The following is a 14518-nucleotide window of genomic DNA, read 5'->3' on the forward strand; positions in this document are numbered from 1 at the left end:
TGGAGACCAGAGGTAGTTAGAATAGTATATTATAGAATGGATACCAGAGGTAGTTAGAATAGTATATTATAGACTGGAGACCAGAGGTAGTTAGATGGGTATATTATAGACTGGAGACCAGAGGTAGTTAGAATAGTATATTATAGACTGGAGACCAGAGGTGGTTAGATGGGTATATTATAGACTGGAGACCAGAGGTAGTTAGAATAGTATATTATAGACTGGAGACCAGAGGTAGTTAGATGGGTATATTATAGACTGGAGACCAGAGGTAGTTAGAATAGTATATTATAGACTGGAGACCAGAGGTAGTTAGAATAGTATATTATAGACTGGAGACCAGAGGTAGTTAGATGGGTATATTATAGACTGGAGACCAGAGGTAGTTAGAATAGTATATTATAGACTGGAGACCAGAGGTGGTTAGAATAGTATATTATAGACTGGAGACCAGAGGTGGTTAGAATAGTATATTATAGACTGGAGACCAGAGGTAGTTAGAATAGTATATTATAGACTGGAGACCAGAGGTGGTTAGAATAGTATATTATAGACTGGAGACCAGAGGTGGTTAGATGGGTATATTATAGACTGGAGACCAGAGGTAGTTAGATGGGTATATTATAGACTGGAGACCAGAGGTGGTTAGAATAGTATATTATAGACTGGAGACCAGAGGTAGTTAGAATAGTATATTATAGACTGGAGACCAGATGTGGTTAGATGGGTATATTATAGACTGGAGACCAGAGGTGGTTAGAATAGTATATTATAGACTGGAGACCAGAGGTAGTTAGAATAGTATATTATAGACTGGAGACCAGAGGTGGTTAGAATAGTATATTATAGACTGGAGACCAGAGGTAGTTAGATGGGTATATTATAGACTGGAGACCAGAGGTAGTTAGATGGGTATATTATAGACTGGAGACCAGAGGTAGTTAGAATAGTATATTATAGACTGGAGACTACAGGTAGTTAGAATAGTATATTATAGACTGGAGACCAGAGGTGGTTAGAATAGTATATTATAGACTGGAGACCAGAGGTAGTTAGAATAGTATATTATAGACTGGAGACCAGAGGTAGTTAGATGGGTATATTATAGACTGGAGACCAGAGGTAGTTAGATGGGTATATTATAGACTGGAGACCAGAGGTAGTTAGAATAGTATATTATAGACTGGAGACCAGAGGTAGTTAGATGGGTATATTATAGACTGGAGACCAGAGGTAGTTAGAATAGTATATTATAGACTGGAGACCAGAGGTAGTTAGAATAGTATATTATAGACTGGAGACCAGAGGTAGTTAGATGGGTATATTATAGACTGGAGACCAGAGGTAGTTAGAATAGTATATTATAGACTGGAGACCAGAGGTAGTTAGATGGGTATATTATAGACTGGAGACCAGAGGTAGTTAGAATAGTATATTATAGACTGGAGACCAGAGGTAGTTAGAATAGTATATTATAGACTGGAGACCAGAGGTGGTTAGAATAGTATATTATAGACTGGAGACCAGAGGTAGTTAGAATAGTATATTATAGACTGGAGACCAGAGGTAGTTAGATGGGTATATTATAGACTGGAGACCAGAGGTGGTTAGATGGGTATATTATAGACTGGAGACTACAGGTAGTTAGAATAGTATATTATAGACTGGAGACCAGAGGTGGTTAGATGGGTATATTATAGACTGAAGACTACAGGTAGTTAGAAATAGTATATTATAGACTGGAGACCAGATGTGGTTAGATGGGTATATTATAGACTGGAGACCAGAGGTAGTTAGAATAGTATATTATAGACTGGAGACCAGAGGTAGTTAGAATAGTATATTATAGACTGGAGACCAGAGGTAGTTAGATGGGTATATTATAGACTGGAGACCAGAGGTAGTTAGAATAGTATATTATAGACTGGAGACTACAGGTAGTTAGAATAGTATATTATAGACTGGAGACCAGAGGTAGTTAGAATAGTATATTATAGACTGGAGACCAGAGGTAGTTAGATGGGTATATTATAGACTGGAGACCAGAGGTGGTTAGAATAGTATATTATAGACTGGAGACCAGAGGTGGTTAGAATAGTATATTATAGACTGGAGACCAGAGGTAGTTAGATGGGTATATTATAGACTGGAGACCAGAGGTGGTTAGAATAGTATATTATAGACTGGAGACCAGAGGTAGTTAGAATAGTATATTATAGACTGGAGACCAGAGGTAGTTAGATGGGTATATTATAGACTGGAGACCAGAGGTGGTTAGAATAGTATATTATAGACTGGAGACCAGAGGTGGTTAGAATAGTATATTATAGACTGGAGACCAGAGGTGGTTAGAATAGTATATTATAGACTGGAGACCAGAGGTAGTTAGATGGGTATATTATAGACTGGAGACCAGATGTGGTTAGATGGGTATATTATAGACTGGAGACCAGAGGTAGTTAGAATAGTATATTATAGACTGGAGACCAGAGGTGGTTAGAATAGTATATTATAGACTGGAGACCAGAGGTGGTTAGATGGGTATATTATAGACTGGAGACCAGAGGTAGTTAGATTAGTATATTATAGACTGGAGACCAGAGGTGGTTAGAATAGTATATTATAGACTGGAGACCAGAGGTAGTTAGATGGGTATATTATAGACTGGAGACCAGAGGTAGTTAGAATAGTATATTATAGACTGGAGACCAGAGGTAGTTAGATGGGTATATTATAGACTGGAGACCAGAGGTAGTTAGAATAGTATATTATAGACTGGAGACCAGAGGTAGTTAGAATAGTATATTATAGACTGGAGACCAGAGGTAGTTAGATGGGTATATTATAGACTGGAGACCAGAGGTAGTTAGAATAGTATATTATAGACTGGAGACTACAGGTAGTTAGAATAGTATATTATAGACTGGAGACCAGAGGTAGTTAGAATAGTATATTATAGACTGGAGACCAGAGGTAGTTAGATGGGTATATTATAGACTGGAGACCAGAGGTAGTTAGAATAGTATATTATAGACTGGAGACCAGAGGTGGTTAGATGGGTATATTATAGACTGGAGACCAGAGGTAGTTATAATAGTATATTATAGACTGGAGACCAGAGGTAGTTAGAATAGTATATTATAGACTGGAGACTACAGGTAGTTAGAATAGTATATTATAGACTGGAGACCAGAGGTAGTTAGAATAGTATATTATAGACTGGAGACCAGAGGTGGTTAGATGGGTATATTATAGACTGGAGACCAGAGGTAGTTAGAATAGTATATTATAGACTGGAGACCAGAGGTAGTTAGAATAGTATATTATAGACTGGAGACCAGAGGTAGTTATAATAGTATATTATAGACTGGAGACCAGAGGTAGTTAGAATAGTATATTATAGACTGGAGACCAGAGGTAGTTAGAATAGTATATTATAGACTGGAGACCAGAGGTGGTTAGATGGGTATATTATAGACTGGAGACCAGAGGAAGTTAGAATAGTATATTATAGACTGGAGACCAGAGGTGGTTAGAATAGTATATTATAGACTGGAGACTACAGGTAGTTAGAATAGTATATTATAGACTGGAGACCAGAGGTGGTTAGATGGGTATATTATAGACTGGAGACCAGAGGTAGTTAGAATAGTATATTATAGACTGGAGACCAGAGGTAGTTAGAATAGTATATTATAGACTGGAGACCAGAGGTGGTTAGATGGGTATATTATAGACTGGAGACCAGAGGTAGTTAGAATAGTATATTATAGACTGGAGACCAGAGGTAGTTAGAATAGTATATTATAGACTGGAGACCAGAGGTAGTTAGAATAGTATATTATAGACTGGAGACCAGAGGTAGTTAGAATAGTATATTATAGACTGGAGACCAGAGGTAGTTAGATGGGTATATTATAGACTGGAGACCAGAGGTAGTTAGAATAGTATATTATAGACTGGAGACCAGAGGTGGTTAGAATAGTATATTATAGACTGGAGACCAGAGGTAGTTAGAATAGTATATTATAGACTGGAGACCAGAGGTAGTTAGAATAGTATATTATAGACTGGAGACCAGAGGTGGTTAGATGGGTATATTATAGACTGGAGACCAGAGGTAGTTAGAATAGTATATTATAGACTGGAGACCAGAGGTAGTTAGAATAGTATATTATAGACTGGAGACCAGAGGTAGTTAGAATAGTATATTATAGACTGGAGACCAGAGGTAGTTAGAATAGTATATTATAGACTGGAGACCAGAGGTAGTTATAATAGTATATTATAGACTGGAGACCAGAGGTAGTTAGAATAGTATATTATAGACTGGAGACCAGAGGTGGTTAGAATAGTATATTATAGACTGGAGACCAGAGGTGGTTAGATGGGTATATTATAGACTGGAGACCAGAGGTAGTTAGAATAGTATATTATAGACTGGAGACCAGAGGTAGTTAGATGGGTATATTATAGACTGGAGACCAGAGGTGGTTAGAATAGTATATTATAGACTGGAGACCAGAGGTAGTTAGAATAGTATATTATAGACTGGAGACCAGAGGTAGTTAGATGGGTATATTATAGACTGGAGACCAGAGGTAGTTAGAATAGTATATTATAGACTGGAGACCAGAGGTGGTTAGAATAGTATATTATAGACTGGAGACCAGAGGTAGTTAGATGGGTATATTATAGACTGGAGACCAGAGGTAGTTAGATGGGTATATTATAGAATGGAGACTACAGGTAGTTAGATGGGTATATTATAGACTGGAGACTACAGGTGGTTAGATGGGTATATTATAGAATGGAGACTACAGGTGGTTAGATGGGTATTTATAGACTGGAGACTACAGGTGGTTAGATGGGTATATTATAGAATGGAGACTACAGGTGGTTAGATGGGTATATTATAGAATGGAGACTACAGGTGGTTAGATGGGTATATTATAGAATGGAGACTACAGGTGGTTAGATGGGTATTTATAGACTGGAGACTACAGGTAGTTAGATGGGTATATTATAGAATGGAGACTACAGGTAGTTAGATGGGTATATTATAGACTGGAGACTACAGGTGGTTAGATGGGTATATTATAGAATGGAGACTACAGGTGGTTAGATGGGTATTTATAGACTGGAGACCAGAGGTGGTTAGAATAGTATATTATAGACTGGAGACCAGAGGTGGTTAGAATAGTATATTATAGACTGGAGACCAGAGGTAGTTAGATTAGTATATTATAGACTGGAGACCAGAGGTAGTTAGATGGGTATATTATAGACTGGAGACCAGAGGTGGTTAGAATAGTATATTATAGACTGGAGACCAGAGGTGGTTAGATGGGTATATTATAGACTGGAGACCAGAGGTAGTTAGAATAGTATATTATAGACTGGAGACCAGAGGTGGTTAGAATAGTATATTATAGACTGGAGACCAGAGGTGGTTAGATGGGTATATTATAGACTGGAGACCAGAGGTGGTTAGAATAGTATATTATAGACTGGAGACCAGAGGTAGTTAGATGGGTATATTATAGACTGGAGACCAGAGGTGGTTAGAATAGTATATTATAGACTGGAGACCAGAGGTGGTTAGATGGGTATATTATAGACTGGAGACCAGAGGTAGTTAGAATAGTATATTATAGACTGGAGACCAGAGGTGGTTAGAATAGTATATTATAGAATGGAGACCAGAGGTAGTTAGAATAGTATATTATAGATTGGAGACTACAGGTAGTTAGATGGGTATTCAAGCTTTGAGGATGTCTTCGTCAGCCTGTTGGAGTAGGAGGCGGCTCTGGAGATCTCCAGCCTTTTGCCCTTTGCTGATTATTGTAGGGTTCTTCTCTGATTGGCTGATTATTGTAGGGTTCTTTTCTGATTGTCCGATTATTGTGTTTTGTAGGGTTCTTCTCTGATTGGCCGATTATTGTGTTTTGTAGGGTTATTTTCTGATTGGCTGATTATTGTGTTCTGTAGAGTTATTTTCTGAATGGCTGATTATTGTGTTTAGTAGGATTCTTCTGTGATTGGCTGATTATTGTGTTTAGTAGGGTTCTTCTCTGATTGGCTAATTATTGTGTTCTGTAGGGTTACTTTCTGATTGGCTGATTATTGTGTTTAGTAGGGTTCTTCTCTGATTGGCTGATTATTGTGTTTAGTAGGGTTCTTCTCTGATTGGCTAATTATTGTGTTCTTTAGGGTTATTTTCTGATTGGCTGATTATTGTGTTTAGTAGGGTTCTTCTCTGATTGGCTGATTATTGTGTTTAGTAGGATTCTTCTGTGATTGGCTGATTATTGTGTTTAGTAGGGTTCTTCTCTGATTGGCTGAGTATTGTGTTCTGTAGGGTTCTTCTCTGATTCGTAGAGCAGTGTGTGGTGTGTGTGTGTGGTGTGGTGTGGTGTGTGGTGTGGTGTGGTGTGGTGTGGTGTGGTGTGGTGTGGTGTGGTGTGTGTGTGTGTGTAAGTACCTAGGAGGACATCAGCAGCCAGCAGGTGTTCCATGACAGAGTCCAGGATGTGGGACTGGAACTCTTTCTGCTGAGTCCTGGTGGAGCGCTCTGGGGACGCCTGGGGAGACAACTCTACGTTAAAGCACGAATCAACCGTTGAAACGATAACAAAACGCCCTCCTCGCCTGTTTTGGTTAAAAAGATGAGGTATTGGCCTGGAGAAATGTAATCATTCTCAGATTAATAGACAAAACTATGATGTCAGGACTGCCCACCATGATATCAACATGATAGTTGTAACCATGTTATGAGGATATACAGGACTGACCATCCATTATATCAACATGATAGTTGTAACCATGTTATGAGGAGTTACAGGACTGACCATCCATGATATCAACATGATAGTTGTAACCATGTTATGGGACTATACAGGACTGACCATCCATGTTATGAGGCTATACAGGACTGACCATCCATGATATCAACATGATAGTTGTAACCATGTTATGAGGATATACAGGACTGACCATCCATGATATCAACATGATAGTTGTAACCATGTTATGAGGATATACAGGACTGACCATCCATGATATCAACATGATAGTTGTAACCATGTTATGAGGATATACAGGACTGACCATCCATGATATCAACATGATAGTTGTAACCATGTTATGAGGAGTTACAGGACTGACCATCCATGATATCAACATGATAGTTGTAACCATGTTATGAGACTATACAGGACTGACCATCCATGATATCAACATGATAGTTGTAACCATGTTATGAGGATATACAGGACTGACCATCCATGATATCAACATGATAGTTGTAACCATGTTATGGGGATATACAGGACTGACCATCCATGATATCAACATGATAGTTGTAACCATGTTATGAGGATATACAGGACTGACCATCATGATATCAACATGATAGTTGTAACCATGTTATGAGGATATACAGGACTGACCATCCATGATATCAACATGATAGTTGTAACCATGTTATGAGGATATACAGGACTGACCATCCATGATATCAACATGATAGTTGTAACCATGTTATGAGGATATACAGGACTGACCATCCATGATATCAACATGATAGTTGTAACCATGTTATGAGGATATACAGGACTGACCATCCATGATATCAACATGATAGTTGTAACCATGTTATGAGGATATACAGGACTGTCCACCATGATATCAACATGATAGTTGTAACCATGTTATGAGGATATACAGGACTGACCATCCGTGATATCAACATGATAGTTGTAACCATGTTATGAGGATATACAGGACTGACCATCCATGATATCAACATGATAGTTGTAACCATGTTATGAGGATATACAGGACTGACCATCCATGATATCAACATGATAGTTGTAACCATGTTATGAGGATATACAGGACTGACCATCCGTGATATCAACATGATAGTTGTAACCATGTTATGAGGATATGACTGACCATCCATGATATCAACATGATAGTTGTAACCATGTTATGAGGATATACAGGACTGACCATCCATGATATCAACATGATAGTTGTAACCATGTTATGAGGATATGACTGACCATCCATGATATCAACATGATGGTTGTAACCATGTTATGAGACTATACAGGACTGCCCACCATGATATAAACATGATAGTTGTAACCATGTTATGAGGATATACAGGACTGACCATCCATGATATCAACATGATAGTTGTAACCATGTTATGAGGATATACAGGACTGACCATCCATGATATCAACATGATAGTTGTAACCATGTTATGAGGATATACAGGGCTGACCATCCATGATATCAACATGATAGTTGTAACCATGTTATGAGGATATACAGGACTGACCATCCGTGATATCAACATGATAGTTGTAACCATGTTATGAGGATATGACTGACCATCCATGATATCAACATGATAGTTGTAACCATGTTATAAGGATATGACTGCCCACCATGATATCAACATGATAGTTGTAACCATGTTATGAGGATATACAGGACTGACCATCCATGATATCAACATGATAGTTGTAACCATGTTATGAGGATATACAGGACTGACCATCCATGATATCAACATGATAGTTGTAACCATGTTATGGGGATATATAGGACTGACCATCCATGATATCAACATGATAGTTGTAACCATGTTATGGGGATCTACAGTGTTTGTTTACATTTACAATGTTTAAACATTGGAGAAAAACAAGCTGATATTTTGGGTTCTCCTTGTCTCAGGATGGTAAGTTGGTGGTTGAAGATATCCCTCTAGTGGTGTGGGGGCTGTGCTTTGGCAAAGTGGGTGGGGTTATATCCTTCCTGTTTGGCCCTGTCCGGGGGTGTCCTCGGATGGGGCCACAGTGTCTCCTGATCCCTCCTGTCTCAGCCTCCAGTATTTATGCTGCAGTAGTTTATGTGTCGGGGGGCTAGGGTCAATTTGTTATATCTGGAGTACTTCTCCTGTCCTATTCGGTGTCCGTGTGAATCTAAGTGTGCGTTCTCTAATTCTCTCCTTCTCTCTTTCTATCTCTCTCTCGGAGGACCTGAGCCCTAGGACCATGCCTCAGGACTACCTGACATGATGACTCCTTGCTGTCCCCAGTCCACCTGGCCGTGCTGCTGCTCCAGTTTCAACTGTTCTGCCTTATTATTATTGGACCATGCTGGTCATTTATGAACATTTGAACATCTTGGCCATGTTCTGTTATAATCTCCACCCGGCACAGCCAGAAGAGGACTGGCCACCCCTCATAGCCTGGTTCCTCTCTAGGTTTCTTCCTAGGTTTTGGCCTTTCTAGGGAGTTTTTCCCTAGCCACCGTGCTTCTACACCTGCATTGCTTGCTGTTTGGGGTTTTAGGCTGGGTTTCTGTACAGCACATTGAGATATCAGCTGATGTACGAAGGGCTATAGAAATACATTTGATTTGAACTGCAGATTGCCACTTTCCTGACACAATAGCTAGATTAAGGGTTGCAAACATCTAGAAACTTAAACCAAAATTCCCCCGTTTTCCAGAAATTCCTTTGGGAGCGTTCCCAGATTTTTGCAACCCTTAATCTAGATGATCAACTAATAGCAATTAAATCCCACCGGTTGCTGTCAGGATAGTACTTTGTGACAACAGCTGATGTAAAAAAGGGCTTCATAAATACATTTGATTGATTTGTCTCACCTCTAACAGTAGGTCTATGGTGGACGTCTGTTTGTTGGCCGGAGTCAGACACAGGTTGTCCATGATCAGCACCTTCATGAAGTCAAACACATACTTCTTGGCCGGATGATTGGTCAGGTAGGTCTTCGAACCCACGTTGCAGTATTCCGATTGGCTACGGTTCATGCCCGTGTCGGCGGTGAAGGCCTTGAATTCTTCCGTTGGTGACCCTGCTTCATCATCCAGGTCACTCACCTGAGAGAGGAGAGGAGAGAGAGGAGAGGGAGAGAGGAGAGGGAGAGAGAGAGGAGAGAGAGGGAGGGAGAGAGGAGAGGGAGAGAGGAGAGGGAGAGAGGGAGGAGAGGAGAGGAGAGGAGAGGAGAGGAGAGGAGAGGAGAGGAGAGGAGAGGAGAGGAGAGGAGAGGAGAGGAGAGGAGAGGAGAGGAGAGGAGAGGAGAGGAGAGGGAGGGAGGGAGAGAGGAGATGATTAGATTGAGCTCAGAGAACAAACACATAGCTACTGTAGAAAACACACACAGGGAAAAAAAAAAATTATACATTTGGATACAGTTGAGCCTCTCACCATCTCAGAGTAGGGCCTGATGTTGAAGGGGAAGACTGAGGCAGCCAGGACACACAGGAACTCTGGGCTGTGCCACATTTGGGCCAGGTCTGGGACGTTGTGATACAGGTACCTGTAATAATAAATCACTCATTAGTGATATTATATATATATATATATATATATATATATATATATATATATATATATATATATACATTATGACTATTATTTATGATGTAGATTATTTTAAATATTTTATCATTATATATGTGATACAGGTACCTGAAGAACTGCATCAGAGTCACCGGGTACTCCCTCAGCCACGAACCCTCTTCCTCAGACTGCCACGGCTAAGAGGACGAAGAAAAGCACAACGTCATTTGATGGTAGAAGAAGATCGAGGAGCTCTATGAAGCTAACATTTGGTGGTAGAAGAAGATCCAGCAGTTATATGACATTTGGTGTCAGCAAGCTAGGTAAACTCAACCATGGATGGATTGCTGCCTCTCCTTAAGACTGCTAACAGGATAAGGAAACCAACATGTTATTTAGGGTGAACTATCTCGTATCTTTCTCTGTCCATAGACAGAACTATCCTGTATCTTTCTCTGTCCATAGACAGAACTATCCCATATCTTTCTCTGTCCATAGACAGAACTATCCGTATCTTTCTGTCCATAGACAGAACTATCCCGTATCTTTCTCTATCCATAGACAGAACTATCCCATAGACAGAACTATCCCATAGACAGAACTATCCCATAGACAGAACTATCCCATATCTTTCTCTAGCCATAGACAGAACTATCCCATAGACAGAACTATCCCATAGACAGAACTATCCCATATCTTGCTCTGTCCATAGACAGAACTATCCCATATCTTTCTCTGTCCATAGACAGAACTATCCCATATCTTTCTCTGTCCATAGACAGAACTATCCCGTATCTTTCTCTATCCAAAGACAGAACTATCCCATATCTTTCTCTATCCCCATAGACAGAACTATCCCGTATCTTTCTCTGTCCATAGACAGAACTATCCCATATCTTTCTCTATCCATTGACAGAACTATCCCATATCTTGCTCTGTCCATAGACAGAACTATCCCATATCTTTCTCTGTCCATAGACAGAACTATTCCATATCTTTCTCTATCCATAGACAGAATTATCCCATATCTTTCTCTATCCCCATAGACAGAACTATCCCGTATCTTTCTCTGTCCATAGACAGAACTATCCCATAGACAGAACGTCATCTGGTTGTAGAAGTGAATCTAGTAGCTCGTCTACATGGAAAAAGGATTGGGTTGTCCTCCTTTCTCTCTCCTCCCTCCACTCCTCATCTCCTCTATCCTTCCCACGCTCTCTCTCTCCTCTTCCTCCTCTCACCAGGTTGAGCATGCTCCTCAGCATCCCCAGTAACAGGAAGCCAGCCTCGGTGCAGACACTGTGGATGGATCCCACTATGGTGGCGCTGGAAGCAGGGACCCCAAAGATAAAGGTCCAGATAGAGTCCAGGTCAAACTAACACAAAACACAGAACACAGAGGCTGGGGTAACACTCAGCAGGGTTACACATTAACGATGTCCTCTTGTCCGAGACAAGAAGAATTTAAATTAAAGTTGTTTTTTTTTTTAAATCACACATATCACAATATCAAACAATTACTCCAATCAGAATTGGATCAGAAAGACCCAATTTGAATAATATTCTCATCTATTTTTCATGTACATACATTTTAAAAAGCCTAAATGTCAAAAGTGTATGTGATTGGCTAAAGCCTCATGTCCAAATGATCACATGACCGGACAGTGCCTGTTGTTCACCCTACCCACCTTGAATCTGAGAAGAGGTGTTGAGCATTTTGAAATTATTTAACTATAAACATAACTGATTAAAACCTGGACGTTTTATACATTTTTATGAAGCATTTCTTAACTTGTTTCAAAGTAGCCTAGCCAACCCTAGCTCAGCCAACCCTAGCCTAACCAAGCCTAGCCTAGCCAACCCTAGCCTAGCCAACACTAGCCTAGCCAACCCTAGCCTAGCCAACCCTAGCCTTGCCTACCGTAGCTTAGCCTAGCCAACCCTAGCCAACCCTAGCTTAGCCAACCCTAGCCTAGCCAACCCTTGACAAAATACGACCATAGAAATGTTGAGGGAATTAATTTACACACTTAATACACCATTGGTTTTCAAATCAATATGATCTTATTGTCCAGCAGCCAAAAGTATAATCCCAGTAATTTAGTAACCCATACTAGTTGATAATAAGGTGGACACCTAGGTGGACAGCGTGGTTGTGAACTAAAGGAAGGTGAGGATGGTGAGATTGGTTTGTTTACCAACCAGGCATCAGACTGAGATAAATTGTGAGGTGATAGGGCCGAATTACAGTTTGCAGTGTTTGAGTGTGATACCAATTATGTCTTGGAGTCTGTGAGGGGGAACTCGTTTCTGCTCCAGGGGGCGCCAAAAATTATGTTTTGGAGTTTGTGAGGGGATCTCGCTTTTCCTCCAGGACACAGCTGTTTCAGTATTTAACCAAGAGGAAAACCCCAAAATAGATTTGAAGTGTAGATAATGTAATACAAGGGCGTTTCCTATTTAGCAAGTAAAGAACGTGGCCTGGTGGTGAAAGAGGCATCATTGAACTATAAAATATATAGAAAATATAATATAATATAATATATATATATAAAAGTTGATACCGTGGCAACATATTCATTTTAGTTATTGAGACTGGAAAAAAGTTGAGGTACTTGCTCCCCATCTTTCCACATCACAGTCTATGCTTCTTAAGATGGGTTTGAACTTGTTTTTTGACTATAGATTGCAACAGGATAGATTTGTATTCCCAGGCAGCAGAAATTGTGTACTCTAGGGATGTTGAGGGGGCGGCTCTCGTTCAGGGACAATAGAGCAGATTTTGTCCTGTGTTGATTTTATATCCGGATACACAGCTGTAGTTCTAAAAAAAAAAAAAGACTGGTAACGACTCAGGTGCCCACGTAGAGCAGTACATCAGTCTGCATACAGAGATATGTGGTGGTCTTTAGAACTACAGCTGTGTAACGACTCAGGTGCCCACGTAGAGCAGTACATCAGTCTGCATACAGAGATATGTGGTGGTCTGTGCCAAGTACAGTAAAATGGGCTCATTTATTTATTTAATATCACCTAGGCAAGTTCATGACGTTGTGATTGGCTGGCAGACAGCCTGCGCAGGAGGTTCCAGGGAGAACAACAAGCTCATGATGTTGTGATTGGCTGGCAGACAGCCTGCGCAGGAGGGTCCAGGGAGAACAACAAGCTCATGATGTTGTGATTGGGCAGACAGCCTGCGCCGGAGGGTCCAGGGAGAACAACAAGCTCATGATGTTGTGATTGGGCAGACAGCCTGCGCAGGAGGATCCAGGGAGAACAACAAGCTCATGATGTTGTGATTGGGCAGACAGCCTACGCCGGAGGGTCCAGGGAGAACAACAAGCTCATGATGTTGTGATTGGGCAGACAGCCTACGCCGGAGGGTCCAGGGAGAACAACAAGCTCATGATGTTGTGATTGGGCAGACAGCCTACGCCGGAGGGTCCAGGGAGAACAACAAGCTCATGATGTTGTGATTGGGCAGACAGCCTGCGCCGGAGGGTCCAGGGAGAACAACAAGCTCATGATGTTGTGATTGGGCAGACAGCCTGCGCAGGAGGTTCCAGGGAGAACAACAAGCTCATGATGTTGTGATTGGGCAGACAGCCTGCGACGGAGGATCCAGGGAGAACAACAAGCATTAGACTGCCTATGGTAAATTGGCATGAGCATATTTTGCCAGGTTGTACTATGGCAAAAGGAATGGCAAAAAGGACTTAAACCAGGGATATGAATTGTTCCTCAATGTCCATACAGCGTAGAACATAAATATTGCTGCTCTAAGTGATCAATGGCTTTTTGTATGTCCGATGGCAATATGGCCGACGGTGAGTCAGTATTCATGGACCCATCGGTAATATGGAGCAGACTGCGTTGCAAGTCTGGTTTTGATTTAAAAAAAAGTCTGTGTCTTGTGTGACTAATAAGTAACAGAATGTTGAAGAAGACGGGGGGAGAATCTTTGGGGGGGGGAGCGATAATTCCCACATTCTGGTCCTTATCCTTTTTTTTTTCAATATTAAAGAAATTATATCAGTGTTCACGTCTCTATTGAATCATGTCTAGAATCAGTTGATGTAAAAAAAAAAATTGTCCATAAGGATAGAAAGAACTCTGGAGGTTTCCAACAAACCC

The 14518-nt window shown here is 40.5% G+C and overlaps 1 protein-coding gene across 2 annotated transcripts in view; it reads right to left on the reverse strand.

The window, feature by feature from the left end:
• wdfy3 (WD repeat and FYVE domain containing 3) overlaps positions 1-14518 on the reverse strand; it is a 247936-nt gene that overhangs the window by 69077 nt on the left and 164341 nt on the right. Inside the window, exons 36-40 of one of the 2 annotated variants that reach the window (XM_090191254.1) lie at positions 11626-11760; positions 10514-10581; positions 10250-10361; positions 9688-9921; positions 6485-6584 (exon numbers count right to left, since the gene is read on the reverse strand). In XM_090191254.1, the coding sequence (XP_090047380.1) occupies positions 6485-6584; positions 9688-9921; positions 10250-10361; positions 10514-10581; positions 11626-11760 (649 nt within the window). Of the gene's footprint in view, positions 1-6484; positions 6585-9687; positions 9922-10249; positions 10362-10509; positions 10582-11625; positions 11761-14518 lie in introns of both variants that reach the window. The other variant, XM_090191253.1, reaches the window with a different exon arrangement.

This window comes from Oncorhynchus mykiss, chromosome 11 (genome assembly GCF_057628025.1).
Source record: "Oncorhynchus mykiss isolate SJ-2025 chromosome 11, ASM5762802v1, whole genome shotgun sequence".
NCBI classification, from domain to species: domain Eukaryota; kingdom Metazoa; phylum Chordata; class Actinopteri; order Salmoniformes; family Salmonidae; genus Oncorhynchus; species Oncorhynchus mykiss.